The 17,571-nt window shown below is 40.9% G+C and overlaps 2 protein-coding genes across 7 annotated transcripts in view; one reads left to right on the plus strand and one right to left on the minus strand.

Moving 5' to 3' along the window:
* Positions 1-17,571, plus strand: part of dock1 (dedicator of cytokinesis 1) — a 176,579-nt gene that overhangs the window by 71,208 nt on the left and 87,800 nt on the right. For all 4 annotated transcript variants that reach the window (XM_051417283.1, XM_051417285.1, XM_051417282.1 and 1 more), the window contains exon 27: positions 910-1,005. In XM_051417283.1, coding sequence (XP_051273243.1) covers positions 910-1,005 — 96 coding nt within the window. The remainder of the gene's footprint in view (positions 1-909; positions 1,006-17,571) is intronic.
* Positions 5,916-17,571, minus strand: part of LOC127373143 (inhibitory synaptic factor 2A) — a 30,178-nt gene continuing 18,522 nt past the window's right edge. For 2 of the 3 annotated variants that reach the window (XM_051417286.1, XM_051417287.1), the window contains one exon: positions 5,916-8,134. In XM_051417286.1, the coding sequence (XP_051273246.1) occupies positions 7,951-8,134 (184 nt within the window). In that variant the 3' untranslated portion in view covers positions 5,916-7,950. The remainder of the gene's footprint in view (positions 8,135-17,571) is intronic. The other variant, XR_007886885.1, reaches the window with a different exon arrangement.

A 17,571-nucleotide genomic window follows, 5' to 3' on the forward strand; every position in this document is an offset into this window, starting at 1 on the left:
GTTCCCCCTCCAAAAGCTCAGATTCGCAATGTATACATCACTTTGGCTGCATCAGTCGTCTTTGTCAGGTCTCTCAAAAGAAAACATCCTCAAAGTGTCTTCAGAGTATCAAGTTTTTGAGGAGCAGTATTAATGTTTTTCATATCTATTGATAAAAACAAACAGATTCTTTGTTTTGTAATGTCACAATAAGCAGGAAGCACTTTTTACCACTTTGTTTTTTTTACTTTAAATGATGTCTCAAAACCCATGGACAGATTTCAGTGACATTCGGTAGAAAGTTGAGCCATGAACAAAGAAACAAGCAGTTCATTTGTGGTGACCTATCACTACATGTAATTCTTAAAATTAAAGGATGACCACTTTATCTAACATTGCCAGAATAATTGCTTTTTAGAAGATTTTTTTGGCCCATGTTGGATGGTTATGGATTCTTCTTTGTAATGATTTGTGACTGGTCAAATGTATATGAAGAGCTTAAATGTCCATCTGAATCACCAACAGCCTCTCAGAATTTAGCTTTTAGGGTTCTGTCTAGACTCAGTTTGCACTGATATTCAACTCTCAAAATCTGTTGTAAAACAGATGGTGCCACACATTTTAAAATGCGAAGTAACCTCAATAGCACAGAGTGTAGTGCAGCAAAAAGAGTTTTGCAACCAGTGGTAAAACCTTCCTCTCCTCTTTTCTTCTGCCTGTAATGCTGTAAATGCAACCTTGTGTGACTCATGTAAATAATGTCTGCCTCTGTCAGCCATGTTTATAGTCTTTGTGGGTAATGGAAAAGGAAATGAACTTAAGGTGAAAAAGCAAGTTGTAAAAATGAAAATGGATACACTAAATGGTGGAAAAATTTCTTCACAAAATAAGTCTTTGCATGCATTGAACGTGTGCCTGTATTTGTTGCAGGGTCCCACCCAGTGGCACGTTCAGATCATCATGGAGAAACTGCTGAGGACTGTGAACAGGACAGTCATTTCCATGGGCCGTGATTCCCCTCACATCGTGAGTTTGAATGATTTTCTGCATCTATTAGCTGTACACCCACAACAAGCTCACTCTCAATCTGTATTTTTTTTTACACACACACACACACACACACACACACACACACACACACACACACACACACACACACACACACACACACACACACACTCCAATTTAGTGGCCCCTGTGCCACAGCCAGTTTAACTCCCACAGGCCCACTGCAACTCAAATTCCATTCCAAAGCTATCATTAAAGGTAAAGTCTACCTTGGCAGAATGCTTTCACACAATCTCAATCTGAGAGTGGCTTTGGTCAGCTCATATCATTCTCTAGCCAGCTGTTTGTGTGCCAGACTATGTGTGTTTTTGTTTTGCTGTTTCATGATTTTTTTTATGTGTGTGTTAGCCTGTTTGTGTGGCTGATCCCTTACTTATTAGAACATTTCTGATTCTCTGAGCTGTAATCTAATCTGTGTACCTACCCATCCCCCCCTCCATTGCCATCAGCATCCTTTCCCCAATCACTCTCTCAGCTAGAGCTTGGTAGCAATTAATGCACTTATCAGTCAGCACATAGATAAGCTGTCTATATGTCTGTCTGATCCGTTTTCATGAGTCCAAAGAGTGCAATGAATGTCAGCTTCTATATTCTTTGAGTCATGAATGTCAACTTCTGCATTCTTTGACTCGTTCTTTGCAGCCTGCTTGTATTCATTAAAGCTGCATGTAGCTTGTGACGTGACTTTGAAAATGAGACTTCGGTAATAAATACATGCAGGTTTTATGGTGGAGATTCCTTTGAGGGCACTTAAAGGTACTTTTACAGCCCACTTAAAAAGAGGTAAGTGATGAGAGAGACATTTTCTCTGGACTTCAAGTATGTATAGGAAAATAGGGAGTCATATGATACTGACTGTTTATTGATACTGTTGCTAGTTGGTGTAGCATCCTTTCTCCTCCTGTCTCGGGTTATTTATCGTGTGTATGTGTTTGTGTTTGTGTGTGTGTGCGTGTGCGTGTGTGTGTGTGCAGGCACAGCACCCTCTCCATCTGTGGAGCAGCAGGAAACAGCATTGCCTGTTTAAATGGAAGCTTATCTGCTGTTATTACCAGTCACTGAGCCACACCAGCAGAGAGTGATTTAATAAAGCCAACGGTAGCCAGAGTTATCACACACTAATCATCCGTGTGTGTTTGTAAGTGTATGTGTTATGTCATAGTGCTATAATACGTCCACAGCACTCATCCTTTGTCCCCTGTGTCCTCTTACTCTCGTCTTCATTCTTCTCTTTCTCTCTCACGTTTTCTTTCTTTCTTAGTAAAGTGATTTTGTATCGCAGAGATTCTCTAGGTGTTCCTTCTTTTTATTTCCACCTCTGTCTAAAGGTATCTCAGCAGTCCACCATGGTAATCGTGTAAATGGATAGCCCTCTGTTGTGTAACAGATCGCCATCGTGTATCACACTACATAACGAAAGCTAATGAAGCTGTGAGTTAAGCTAAGGCCTCCCTGCTGCTCCCTCACTCCTAGCCAGTTGCCTGGAGGGGGTCTAGGACACCCACTAACTCTCCCTCTCTAGCTCTCCAGTCTATTCATTTTTATGCCAGGCGTACAGAATCTGCATCGTCCTGCCTGGCTCATTGTCAGAGAGTTCGGAAAGTCGGATTTGAAAAAGATGTAAGACCTTGTACCAGCTGGCTTTGCAGATCACACTCATATCACTCTGCAATTTTCCCTCTTATATTTTAGTGCAGCGTGGTTCTTTTGATCATGTATTTCAGATATGGAACTTACCTACCACTTTGTCTAAAAGGCTATCAACTCCCATGAAGGCAGCACATGCAGACCTTCTCTCTGCTATATTATGCTAAGTGCATCCATTTCAGCGTCCCCCCTGTGGTGTAGGTGAAATCGCGTTCCCTGCTTCCAGCAGTGGCTGCTGAATGGCACGAAGGCAGACCAGCTTCCTTTCTGGTTAATGAAACTGCTCTACCCATGACCTCCTGTGGACCTTATTGAAACTATCTACTTAGTATACATGTGCTGCAGCTGCCCTCTACCTTACTTCACTCTCTTATACACAGCTTGCTTTTATTGTCCCTACTGACCCCTGCTTTTTGTCAGCTGCCGCCTCTATAGGTAGCTCGTCCACTGTACTTGACTGCCTTGACATTTCTAAGTACCTGCATAATATTTAGCATCAGTGTGAGAGAGAGTGTCCTTTTACCCAGTGGGGACTAGAGGTCACATCAAGGCTTTGTCTTTCTGAAAACACTATAGCTCTTTTACTCACATGCTGTACATTATACATTACGGGGGACAAAAGCTGCATTTGAAGCAGGCCAAATCACTATTTAATGATCAATAAGGTTGGTGTGAATTTTTAACAGCTTTGATACCCAGTTAGGGCTGCTAGAAGTGTCGTAGCTTTATAATCAGAAGACTGTTGTTGCTGCCGCTGGGTACTGCTGCCTACTCTGCAGGCAGATTGCACGCCACTGCTCACACAGCACCGCAGCCAACCACCGACCTTGTTCTTCTGAGTGGCAGCCTCTTACATTTAGATTTATGCATTAACGTTCTACTCTGTCTCCCGCCTCTCTCTCTCCCTCTCTCTTCTCTTTCCTTTCTCCCCTCTCCTGGTGGCGGTGGACACAGAATGTTGATGAGAATGATCACAGTGACGGCTTGGGGACGTCTATTTTGTTGTGTGTTGTCACTGCAGTGCTACGCCTGTTAGCAACTTAGACACAGCTTCGCCGCACATTTGCATCGTTGGACATCCTAGCAGGCGATATCTTTATATTCATGTCCACCCTCACACAGGTTGAGATGAGTCCTTGTGAATACATTTACATTAGGATAGTAGCAGAAACATTTTGGCTGTCCCCGCTGAAATCACCAAGTTCTACCTTTATGCCCTTGAATTACATTTACTCTAGTTTGAGCTTCTGGATGAGCCCTGCAGATACACATGGATAGGAAGCTGCAGCTGGAAAAGTCAGTGTGTTACAGTCTTCTGCAACCAAACCAATGAAACCAACCTTTGTGTTTTTCGTAGTCTGTCATGTTAGCAATGCTGACCTTTGCATATTTGTTATGCATTATAAGCAAACACCTAAATGTCAAAATGAATCATAAAGTATACCTAACAGTCCTGAGGATAAATTGGAAACATTGATAGACAGTTGGCTTTTCCTCAATGTTGTAACCTATTGAACTTTTCATAGCTGTAGTTTTGAGGACCAACTGACAACAGGTTGCAGTGATGGTTGGTTGCAGTGCTTCAGTTATCATGATGACTTTCCTGCAGTGTGCAGAAGGAGTGGAGTGGAAAGCTGCAGGGGAAGGACTCTGTTATTGATTGACAGTATGGGGCTGACCAGCTATAGGGGCCAGAGCTACTTCTTTGCTGCATGCACTCACTGACCGAATACACTATATTGCAATAAAGCTGTCTCAGTGACGTCTATTCAGATGAGAATCCTCTCTTGTATCGTTGTCTCTCTGTATCACTTCCTCTCTTTATCTGTCTTTATGTCTGTTTCTGTCCAAATATTTCTCTTAGCATCTCCTTGCTTCTCTCTTTTTGTCCTCTCTCTCCCCCTCTCCCTCCCTCTCTTTTTCTCCTGCTGGCCAGAGTGCTGCAGAGCTCTTACAGAAAAGAAGCATAGTGAGATATGGCACTGCATCATAATGCCTCAAACATGCACTTATCACTCACTTGCTGCACCTCTACTCTCCTCTCCTGTGCAGAAATTTTGACTGAACATCCTCTTGGGTTTATTGACCCTGCGACAACTCATGTCAAATGTGTACTCGCTGTCAACACTGTGTGAAAACCACTGGGACTCATGTGGTGATGCTCACCACCTTCAAACCGCAGGAGGATTGCGGTTATAGGGTGTAAGAATGCGAGATGTGAAGGTGCGCTGGGTGTCTTCTTTGTAACCTTAGTAATATGTTTTAGACCCTAGGGAAGGCTTGTGGAGATGGCCCTGCTATGGGTGAGAGGAGGGAGGGCAGTGCTGCCCTCCAGCAACATTAGTTCCTGCAGCTTCATGCATCTGTGTGAGGGTGACTCTGCATCTCTGGGGCCTTTACTCAGAGCTTTGTCCCCAGTCTACCTCATGGATTCGCCTCATTGCTGGTCTACGCCAACATCGGACAGGTACACATATGCATGCCAACAGACAAACTTGCCAAAAAGCCCATAGACGGCATTAAAGTGGGGATGATTGGGGCAAGACTGGGGCTGTGAGTGTAAGCTTTGGATCAGAAGCAGGTTCTAAGGCAGTTTGACTTCCTGCACCAGAAGCCCTTTGCTGCTTATCCCTCTGTTGTATTCTGCTCTCGTATTGTGCCGCCCTACTACATCAAAGAGATGCAGGGCTCATTTTAGGTGGATTTTCAGCCTTGTGTCCTGATTGTAGAGTTGATTGTTTTGCATACAGAATGTTCAGCCTAAGCCTAACTAAAATCCTAAATCACGGGGTTGGTTCCCCCAAATTTCAAAAAACATATTTCCTCACTTGCCCCATTGAAGCAGCCATGCAGATAGTTTAGGTTTTGTTCACACGGGTTTTGAGATATTTGATTTCTGCTGACATCCCAATGCAATTGAGGTGGATAACATTTCATTTGTGGTGCTCACAGCATTGAAAAAAAAAAAAAATCATTTAAAATGTAAAAAGCTGCATCTCTTTCCAGAAACAGTGACCCTGACTCTGGATAATTCAGATGTCACAATCCATCTAAACTTCTGCTAACAGCTAAATACGATTAGAAGTCATCAAATATCTTTTTTTTGTCTTTTGGTTGATCTGACCCTTTTAACTGGAATTCGCCTTGATGAAAGTAACATCCTTGTAATGCCACTCTCTATGCTTCGCAAATGATACTCAGTCTTCTTCAGACTTTGAGAGCTCTGTAGATGTCTGTTTTTATTTTTCATATTTTGCATATTAAATATCTTTATTTTTTATTTTAAAAAACAGTATAAAATACACAGTATTGCACATAATAAATCAATTGCACTTCTTTAAGGTACAGATAAACATCTATCTCTCTTGATGCTACAGTATAACTACTGAAAGAAACCAACCTGGCATGTACACGAGTGGAGGTGTGAATCACATGTAGCCAACATAAAGCAGCATGTTGGAGCTTGTGAAAGTCAAACCAGTGATATCAAGTAGTTTGCTTGGTATTGTTGTGACAGTAGATAAAGATACTTCTTTTATGCCCTTGAAACCACTTTGGCCCTTTTCCTGTCTTTTGGGGCAGTGTTTTTGGCATTGAGGGTTCGGTTTTATGCCCCTGCAGGCGTTGTAATGTAATGTTTTTTCTTATACATATTGGCTGCTCTCCCACTCATTAAAATGGTATTAGCCCTATTGGATGCTATACGACAAATATTTATATATAGTTAATGCAAATATTATTTTGGCTGTACATAGTCTTTGAAAACCTGTATGGAGTCACTACATGAGTTTTTACTTTACAGTCGAATAGATGGGAAGCAATGAGCAGAAGCTATTAATTCAAAGAAAGGGGGAAAATATTTTTTTGTCAAATTTCTTTAAAAGCTAGAAAATATCCTGAAAATCCGAGGGTTGTAAAAAGCATGCAAGGCTAGACGCCTGCCCCCCTGCACTGTAGAAGCCCTGGTTGTGATCAGAAGTGGCACATTCTTTCAAGCCTTTCTGGCTTGGTTTCAGTAGCTATTGTAGTAGCTGATGCAGGATACTGCAGCAATGCAATCACAGCTATCTTCTGTTACCTCACATGTGCTAAGAACCAACATTATTTATTATACTCTTGACTGAAACAATAAATCTTTAAACTTTTATTTTTTTTCTGTGTTCAGCCAGAACACTCTATAATGTCATACTGATGAAGTTTGACTGTATGGATTCCCTCTTTTCTTATTATTGGGTTTCAATGACCATATGTATTGTGTAAGAAGTAAATTTGATGTATGAAAAGGAATTAAGAATCAAAAATCATTTACCTTCTATGCACTGTAGTTTTTGAAATGCACATCCCCCTTCACAGCAGCTGAAATAAATATATTCCACTAAACCTTAAAGTGAATGTATATAGATATATATTTATATAGAAAAAAGTACATTGAAGTCTAGCTTTGCAAATGTTATTAAGAAAATAATTGTTATTTATTCATTCTTTACTTCAAAGTCAGTTGATTCAAGGAGACATTTTAGCGATGGATAGAAAGTGGATCATAGAATTCCAATAAACATCTTCTTTGTCCTTTAGGTCTCTTCTTTAGATATTATGAAAGTCTTCACTCTGACATGGTTAGTAGGTGATCTACATGTGTGAGTTAATACTCAAAATAGTTCTTTTTAATAATTCTGGAGAAAATGTATCCTGAACAGTGTTAATTGTGCTTTGCAGTACGGTGATATGCTGTTGATGTAGACCTCAGAGCATCGTTGTTGAATTGTCAACCTCTCCTGGAGGCTGGGAAGAAAGACAAAGTCCCAACTGGTGAATAGAAATCTGACAGTCACTGAACCATTATCATAGAATAGGACCCCATAGACGTCAGCTAGAAAAATATATGCAAATAGACAGAAGGAAATCAAATTTCGTCTTCTCACCTTGCTGATCTCCAAATATGTCGCCCTGGTGTAATTTCACACCCTGTTTGAAGAAATTAGTTCAAAATCACTCTGAATCCATTTTTGGTAAGCATGACATTTTGAATTTTCCATAGAATCCACACTTGTGTCCCATTACACATCCTGTCATCTCTGGGAAGGGGTTCAGTATCCATTGGTGGAGCTCTCCATTAATACTGATCACCAGGTCTACAAAAAGCCAAGTAGATGTGATAAAACAGAAGACAATGGATAAACCAAACAAATATGGGTGCCCAGATGGGCACATAAATCCTGTGCATCAGTAGTAGGGGAAGAGGCGGTCCTGTGTTTTTCACAGGAACCAAAGTTTCCAGCGAGCGTGCTTCTTGGAGTCAGCTTTGGACTTGCGTTTTGGGGTGGAGGTGAAGGCCTCCTGGGGGTAAGGCAGGGGGGGGAAGTGGCCGTCCTCTGTAGGGCAGAGCCTCTTCATCAGCGGCTGCAGCTTGTCCTCCTGCTGCTTGAAGTCCAGCTCCACACTGCAGCAAAGAAACAGAGTCACACAATCAGCTCAAACAGTAGCTAACTGCCTCATGCAGGTATTTACACCACCTCGTCCAATTGCTATTATAATACATGTTAAATAGCATAATCTATCATACATTTTATTGTATCTTAGTAGAAAGCCTCCCTTTTTTCTACTGCTTTCTGTGTTACATTGCTGTTGCTGTTTGCTGCTGTTAATGAAACTCAAACAGTATCATCACATAAGTCACATTAAAGCCCACCAAGCAGTAATAATTTAAGGAGGATTTTTTATTGTGAACCATTTGCAGAATTCATCAGCATAAATTAATCGTGCTAAATGAGTATAGCACACGACTGTGTTATTGTTGTGACTGAATAAACGCAGGAGAAATGTGAATTAGAAGAATGAATGAACTTGAACAGTTCAGGTAGTAGTTATTATATTTTTTTGCACCCATATTATTATTATTATTATTATTATTATTATTATTATTTTGTTTTTAACCTGGTGTTTATTTTGAGTGAGCCCTGGCTGCAAACCTAGCCATCATCTGAATTCTGGATTTAAACTTACTTCTACCTTATATATTCTTTCTCCATCGACACTGAAATCACTCACGTTTCTTTCCTCTTCACGCTTCTTTTAATCTTGACATGTTTTGACTGTCACAGTCCCCCTCTAACCATATTAAGTATCTGCGGTGTGGCCTGACCCCTGCACAGGCATCTGTCACAGCACTGCTCAGCCTGGTAAAGCGACCTACATTTCTCACTTACTTCATCCTTATTCCCAGTAAAATCTTCCGATTTAGACTGTTTTTTTTTTTTTTTTTTTTAGCTTGCCCACCTTGGCTGCTGCCTCTGCCATCACTGTTGTTTTTGTTATTTGCATTCTTATGGCGATTCATAAAGCGAGAGGGAAGCCCATTAGTATTTTTCCCAGTGAGGAGTGCTGGGTCAGTGGAGGGAGTGTTGATCCGAAGATCATTTGCTTTGCTATAGCTGAGATCGGAGCCTGGGTACTGATGTGAGCCTTTTTATGGTTTTAGTTTATATCGTTGCTTTGATCCTGGCACCAAATTTACAACATCAGCATAAGGTAATGCGGACACAGACTGATGTCATTTCTGGGATTTCTGTACACACATCCACAAACGCATCTTTTCCTTCTCAGTGTACTCCACGTTCCCCCAGGGTGCTAAAGGATTTATCTGGATCCAGCCATCATTGTAATCCCACGACCGCGCATATCTGACTGCTAGGTTCCGTTAAGTGAGACTCAGATTACAGCCTCAGCTGTGGTAAGTGTAGGGGGGACTTTAATCTGCTAAAGCTTCCTCCAGCCACTAGCCTGAGTCGGGCTGCAGGGGACTCTAACGGTCAGACTTACATAATGGCAGCACGATCCCCTTCATGAATAATGCAGTTTGCTGGCTAAACTCTACGGTTTACCACTGTGAGAGATTATACAGTGTCAAGGTGAGCTAGGCAGTCGGCTGCTGCTCTGATTGAAATACAAGGAATCAGTAATGATCGTCTGCTGCAACACTAAGACCTTTTTTTTTTTTTTTTTGATGGACAAGCATTGAAAATGTACATTGAATAGAATTCCATCGATAGAAGTACTGGATGTTGGTAATGATTAGTGTTACAGGTGAGCTGTAGGTGTAGATTGTATATACATATGAGGATCTGAAGGTGTGACATTTTCAAATAAGGTACCACAGTAAAATATGGCAGCTTTTATTACGTACATTGATGCTTTTGGCATTGATTAGAACAGAACAGACATAAATGTGGGTGTCTGACAGTGACTCAAGTGAATGTTGGGTGCTGAACCAGACACTCAGCACTTTGCATTTGTTTGAGTCAGGCCTTTACACAGGGGCCAAGAACACTGCAGCTATTAGCAATAAATCACAGGCTGTTAATTACAGTGGTATAAATCTACTTCACTTTGTGTGAAGGCCGTCGGAGTCTGTGTGTGATGATGTTTGTCTGCATGTGGAAACATTAGAGTGTCTGTATATATATATATACATACAAATATATATCAGTGAGTCAAGCTGTATTTATTTCCATCCTGTTTTAGGCAGCTTAAAAAAACTCTGTAATTTCCTTGTATGAGTTGGTTTATGTAGGGCCGATGAGAATGCATGGAGAGGAGGGTCCCTGGACTGCTGATCACGTAGGATGGGTCACTGAAATTGACCAATGAATATGTTACTTGACTCCATATTCCCAAATCTTATTTCATTTGTGCAGCAAGTTTTGTAAATATGTATGAACCTGAGTTGGATCACAACTTAAAAGCAACAGTTAATCATTTGCGATGGTTTGGTTTGCCTGAGTCATTGCTAAATAAAAACCTTGCAGGCCTTGAACCAAATGTTAAGCCCTGCACACAAAATGTCTGTGTTTTGTTTTGCTCAAAATTACTTTTTTGATGCTCAGGCAAAGAGATTTGTCCTGAGGTGCCTCATTCAGCTCAGTAATATCTCCAAAATGAAACCTTTGCTTTGAAGACCTAGAAAAAAGGTGCAGTAATTCATGCTTTGATATTGTTAAACCTAGACTGCTGTTAGTCCAAACTATCCAACGATACAAAAAAAGTGACCGTATTGCTGTTTTTTTGGTTGTCGTTTTTTAGCTGCATTCTGAATCAAATTTACAATGGATTTAAAGATTTCATGTATCACAAATGAATTGGCTCCAGACTACATTTGAGCCCACTCAGGATGCACTTTCAAGTCTGCCAATAAACTTCTCTCATTTCCCAAAACCCACCTTATATTGAAGGGTGATTGAGCTGTAGTGGTCAAAGTCGGCCCTTAAACAGTCTGCCTAACTTGATTTTGAATTCCTTCTAAAGACCTTCTGGTACAAACATGCTTTTACGCGATGTTGTATAATTTATCCTGACTGTTTTATCCAGTCTCTTTTGGATTTTACTATTTGTTCACTTTCTTCCATTTACTGAATCCTTTACTGATGGCTTACTATTAATTTTATTTGTCTTAAGATGTTCTATAAAAGCACTTTGATGCCAGTTTTAGAGGGTTTTTTTTTTCCCTTTGGTCAAGCCCAAGGGAACTAAACTACATGTGTGAACACAGCCCTCAGGGTCATGATGTATAATAAGATCACAATGTCTTCTGAAGTCAAACTCAAGCTCACATATTAAACGTAATTCATGGGCCACAAAATGAACAGGCTCTTGTAGCTCAAATAACTGTCGAAACACAGCATCAAAGGATTCTGTGATCAATGGCTGTGTGTTTGTCAGTGTAATGAGCATGCGGTGGTGTCACTGGTTAAGCGAGTATTTCATTGTGCCTTTTTTCATCTCTTAAAAAACCTTCAATTAATACTGCATGAAGGCACAGAGAAGACAGAGAGACAGATCTCTCTAGTGTTTTTTGGGCATCTTTGGGGAAGTGCTGCAACCTAATGCTGTGTCAGTTTTGAAGGATATGTTTCTCTCTCTCTCTCTCTCTCTCTCTCTCTCTCTCTCTCTCTCTCTCTCTCTCTCTCTCTCTCTCTCTCTCTCACACAGACACACACAGACACTATAACGGTGATAGGATTTTCCCTGCTCTTCAGTGTAAGCCTCTAATACTGCTGAGACCGTTGTTGCTGTGCATCCATGGCTTCAGGTTATTGCCCTGCATGGACACACAGCCATTTAACCTTTAAAAATATGTTATTTTTTTTATTGGTACAAGCATTAGAAGCACTTTTGAATTATGCTCTGAAGTGTGCTTTACATTATCAGTGCATTCCAGTTCATAATACTTGTGTGGCAGTCTTTGTTCAGCTCTTGACTTTGGGTGTGGCTTAATGTGCAGATACTTAAGAACTATTTCAAGATTAGTTGTCAGCCTTACTTATAACTTAGTTATCTACTTTGCAGTAGATATTGGTGTTCACCTTTATCCCTCTTAACCTTATTCTTTGTTGAAAGTGTTATATCAAGTATCATATCAAAGTGGCCAAATAAAGAAAAGAATGACTGCACAACTTGGCACGTCTGCCATGTGGAATCTGTAGTGTAAAGACAATAATGACTACTGGTAATGAGCTGATTACCAAATATATTTATACCAACGAACCCTCATATCTAAATGACAAAGTCTGTAGTCGGTGTTATCCAAAATTACCCATATAGACACGGTTAAACTTATGAGAATATTTTCACGTCTACCACCCATGACGTCTGATTGAAAAAGTACAGATTTATATTCATTCATTTATATTCATATCACATTGTTGGACTCATGATGGACAGTAAACCCCACACCTACATTTATATATTTTTTTCATTCAAATTTGTAGAGTGACATCCCTTCGGGCAATTTATCAGATTCTGCACAAAAAAGCTTTCCACAGCTTCTTTCAAATATGAAGCAATACTTGTTTAAGGTTAAAGAAATATCACCGTCATGGTTAAGGCAAACCAACACTGAATGTTAGGAGGAGATGTGACACAAATTGTGATCTCCTATGTCAAGCAATGTCATTTGTTGCATGTGACTGCAAGAGGTTGCTTGCCAGGAGAACACGTTATGTTTTCTGCAGATATCAAAGTCTATCATTTTTCTAAAGGGGGCAGTCTCTATTTATGAGACGCCGGGTACAGTGATGTGTTAAAACTGTAGATCCAGACTTTCAGTAAAATGGCAGTGACCCCGGGATTAACCTGTGAGAGCAGTCTCAAAAGAATGGTTCCAAGCAATATTGAACATTGCCAGTTTGAATCGTTGCTTCGACATTTGTTGCATGTCAATCCCTCTCTGTCTGCCATGTTTCTTGACAGATTCAATGCTACACTGCCCAGTAAAACATAAATGTCATGACATGACTTGCAAAGAAGAAAAGTTGACATCTGAGCTCATATACACCACTCATCCCGCTTGATACCATGTATATGATGTCAGATTGTAAATAATTATTCAGCTGCAATCATCTGTGCCTTCTCCAGTTCACATGCCTACCTGTGATAGTGCTCTATCACAGTATTTTTTCAGGCTTAATAAAGCTCTACAGCTGTGTCATAGTCCTTAAACACACACTCTCAAACATCCTCAGCATAAATACAGTATTTGAACAACCTGTATATTTGTGGTGCTCAGAACACAACAGCGGCCCTGGTAGCTGTTTATTTGATCTATGAGTTATTTTTGTGAAGCTGAATCTACTCTTTAATTAGATTTGCTACTCTTATCAAAAACATAGCTCTCTATCTGCCAGCAGAATCATACAAAGTGAGGTAAAGTGGCCTGTGGCTGGGGAACTGCATAGCAAGAAAACTTAAATGCCACTGAAAATAAAAAAAATCTGCACATTTCATTTGGAAAAAAAAAGCAGAGTGAAAAGATAATCATCTCATCTTTGAAACATACTCAAAAGGCCTTTTAATGAAAGATTTATTAGTCTCTACCCGGCCCAGTTATCAGCATCTCCTTATGAAACTGTCACGGGTCCTGCTGCGTCGCTCTACATTTTGATTTTTTGCTGAAAGCGAAAAGTGAAGCGTTGTTGGCATTTTCCCGTCCCCTAGCTGCCGCTCCCCAGAGTGGGTTGTTGGATCGGAACAAATTGAAGAAGGCACTTTGGACCTTGTCAGTCTTTAACCTCTCTCCCCCTCTTTCTTTGTCTCTCTCTCTCTCACTCACTCCCACTCTTTTCCTGTCATGCTCCTGCTCTCCAAAAAGTGTATATAAAAAAAGAAACTTGTCCACTACTCCCCACACAACACCCAACGTCTCACCTCAACACATTCATTGACATACCCACCCCTCACCTGCCCTTAACCCAACTTTAAACATCTGTGAGTCTTTATCTCTCATTGTCTCCTTCATCCTCTCCATGTCTCCCTGCTTCACATTCTCACCATGGCTTCCTTTTTGTTCTCTCATCTTCCCCGGGTGTGAATGTGCTCTTCCCGACTGTCCTCTCTGTCCCCTCACACTGTCTGTCCTGCCGAGAATCCGTCTTGTAGCTATGGTAACCAGCTTGCCACCATGTTGGGAAACATCATTATGCTTGCACAAAGAGAGATATCTTCCCCCAGCAGAGTCGTGCAGTAGGACAGCCTGGCTGCTCAATGATTTCCATATGTTATAATGTAATCAGCTCTTCAGCCTTAATTGATTTTCATAGCCACGCACAGTAGATTGGAGATTTTCTCCTACTTTTAAATACCCATACATTTTTTGTAACTTGTTTTATTATCTGTTTGCACTGCACAGTGTTATTCAAAAAATGTTTTACCATCAGACTTGCAAGCTATTGACAAAATTAGACTGATTGTGACTGCAGTCCATTGTGAACAATGATACCCATTTGTTGGGACCTCCCCAATTTTACTTCCTTAATCACAACCATTTAAATCTATCTCCCTGTTTGATCAGCACATTAGCCCATATAAATGCAGTGTGAAGAAAATGAGATTACAGGGTTTCTGCATCAAGACGTATCCCGACTTAATGGCTGTGGACTTGAAATAAGTGGAATGCATTTCAAATCCCCGGCTTTTCTTCACCCCTCTCTCTGTGTTTGTCTGTCATGCTTACTCTCTGACTTCTTTTCTTTTTTATATCCCTCCCCTCCTCCCCACCTTTCTCAGTAACAGATATTACATCACCTGGCAAGATGGAATGAATTGGAATAATCTTTTCATCCCTTTCTCTCCTATTCTGTTTCAATGTCATGCACATTGTATTAAGCATTGAATCCCCAAGTTCATTTGAACACACACTGTTAGCTGTTAGGAGGAGATAACGTATTCCGGAGAAACGGTGAGATATACTGAGAAAGTTACTCAGGGAGGATAAAAGGAAGACAGACTGAGTTCAGGATCTTTCAAAATGAGGAAAGTGGGACCAGACAAGGACAAGAGACTACAGGAGCTTGTGTATTCTGTTTGAAGTCCATGCCCATAGACTACAGCACCATATTGATCTGGTGCTCTTGTTATGCTTAGGATGGGCTCTGAGATGATGCCATATACTCCTGGACAAATTGATTATGCGAAAGAGTGCATGGCTGGCTCCTTACCGGGCTGCGTTAAAATTATTTATGGACCCATATGTCCACTCTGGTCATGAGACCAGCTCTACCACACACACAAGAGTTAGGGGTTTTGGTCCTGACACAAAGATATACTCACAAAAAAATCCTAATAGATATTATAGACAGCTATTCTTCCCACGTACAGTGTGTGCTCCTTCATGGCTCAGCTTCCTATCTTGTGTTCCTCCACCTCCAGAGAGGTTGTTTTCATGGAGATCTAAGTAATTAGATTGCCATTTAATCCTCCTGCCTGTGTGAATACAACTGCTATATTTGATTCTGTGTCCAATCAACACAATTCACCATGCCAAGCAAGTCGCTTAAAGGAGAACTCAGATCAATTTTACAGATTTCAAACATCTCACTTAGAAATTTCTGCCCTTTGTCAAGTTGAAACCCTGCCAGGCGCCGGCAAGGTTTGTCAAAAACAAGCCTTCTGTTTGGTATTGAGTTTCTGTTTCTCTGCACTTCCTCCGCAGATGAAGCGTTTCAATTGATTGTGGCAGATCTAGGAAGCTAAATGTGTAGTTCTGATGTTAATATAGCGCCTGTTTGAAGACAGTTGTCATTGTGTGTGCATGTTCACCACCAACCAAGTCAAGGGACAAATCTGAGTCAGTTTCTCCTTGGTGATTTTCAAGTACAGGTGAGAAAAATCGAGATATGTGTGACAGATATGTTGGACAACTCACTGACATGTATGTATAATTGGCTTATATTCAAATGGGCACACTAAGTCATAGCTTTTATTTCAGCCTGCATTTTGCATATTTTAATCCTTCATTGGGAATTCAGGTCGTGGTGATATTTAAATGAAACACCTTTCCCAACATACCACTGATTAGTACAGGTACAATCCGAGCTGCCAAGAATATCATGACAAAAAGAATATTATATAATGGAATTGCTCATATTTTTTAAAATTTAGACATCCTTTCACGCCGGCATCCTAGCTACTAACGCAGTGACTGGCACAGCAGGGCAAGCACGATTCGTCTTTCCTCAGGCAGGCAGAGCAGAGATGGAGGATAGGTGGACCAGAGGGAGCATGGCCTTCTCTTCCCCAGGGCCATATCATACAGAGTTAGCATTAAACATGGTGCTGACTAATTTATAATACCAGACGAGAACCCATTTCAGCAGTCTGTCCTATTTCATCCATCCTTTAACCCTGCACTCAACCCATTGCCTCTTAATTCCCTCATGCCATGTTGTGCTCTCCCAGTATCCTTCACATCATGTGCCATAACTCAGCTCAGCACACTTCATTTTGCTGTCATTGAATTGTTGTAAAAGCGACCATTCTTGTTGTCCACCCTGCGGCTGTGAGGGGGACCTACCTCGATTTAAACACACTCCGCTTTTATGACACTATGCACCTTCCTCAGCTCAAACATCAGAGGGAACAGAGCTGTGCCCTGCTCCTTCATTTTCAGGAGCTGATTGAAGTTTGGCCAGTGGCTTATCAGTTATTGAAAGCAGTGGATGGAAAATGATTTAAATGGCTCTTCAGAGGCAAAATGCAGACTGAGTGGAGCAGCAGTGTCCACTAAAAACAGTTTTATTGATCGCCTCTCACCCTCCTACTCTTTATATCTCTTGTCTCTCTCATCTTTTTCCCCTCCTGTTCTTTTTGACTATTGGAATCATACTTTTTCTCAGCACCAAACGGAAAAACAGCATCGTCCATACACATACGCACACACAGGTTGTGTCATGCAATCGGTGAGCAGGCCTTGAACTGCCAGTCTCATTGGGTATCAAAGAGGAAGTTCTCAAGCCTGACAGAGGTGTCACAACCTGCTAGGCTCTGCTGGTAGGTCAGGGCCACCAAATGTGAACTTTGACCTGACTCCACACCATTTCACATTAGGGCTATAACTAGTGGTTATTTTGGTCATATGGTTAATTAATGGATTTTTAGCCACACTACCAATGTGGCTCCAGGGATGGCAATTTCATTCGACCAGTCCGGACAGAAATGTCGATTGGATGGATTGCCGTGACATTTTATACAGACATTCATTGTCACCAGAGGATTCATCCTAATTTCACGTCACCATGAGTTTCACATTTGTGGTTCAGAGTGAAGTATCTTACTATAACTATGGGATGGATTGTTGAAATTTGCAACAGATATTCTTTGGTGATTTTGGTGATCATTTGACCACGTCTAAACATCAGCATTGTCATAACAAGCCGGATGTTGTGAGAATTTAGCACAAAGCACCGCTGTGCTCAAGTACATCAAGCCATTGGTGGGGCTGTAGAGCCTTAGTCTTGTTTTTGATTAATATGTTATTTGGTTTAGTTTTGATAATGTAAAAAAATAGTGACAAAAGCCCATCACAAGTTCTGAGAGCCAAAAAAGGAC

The sequence above is a fragment of the Dicentrarchus labrax genome, unplaced genomic scaffold (genome assembly GCF_905237075.1).
Source record: "Dicentrarchus labrax unplaced genomic scaffold, dlabrax2021, whole genome shotgun sequence".
Taxonomy (NCBI): domain Eukaryota; kingdom Metazoa; phylum Chordata; class Actinopteri; family Moronidae; genus Dicentrarchus; species Dicentrarchus labrax.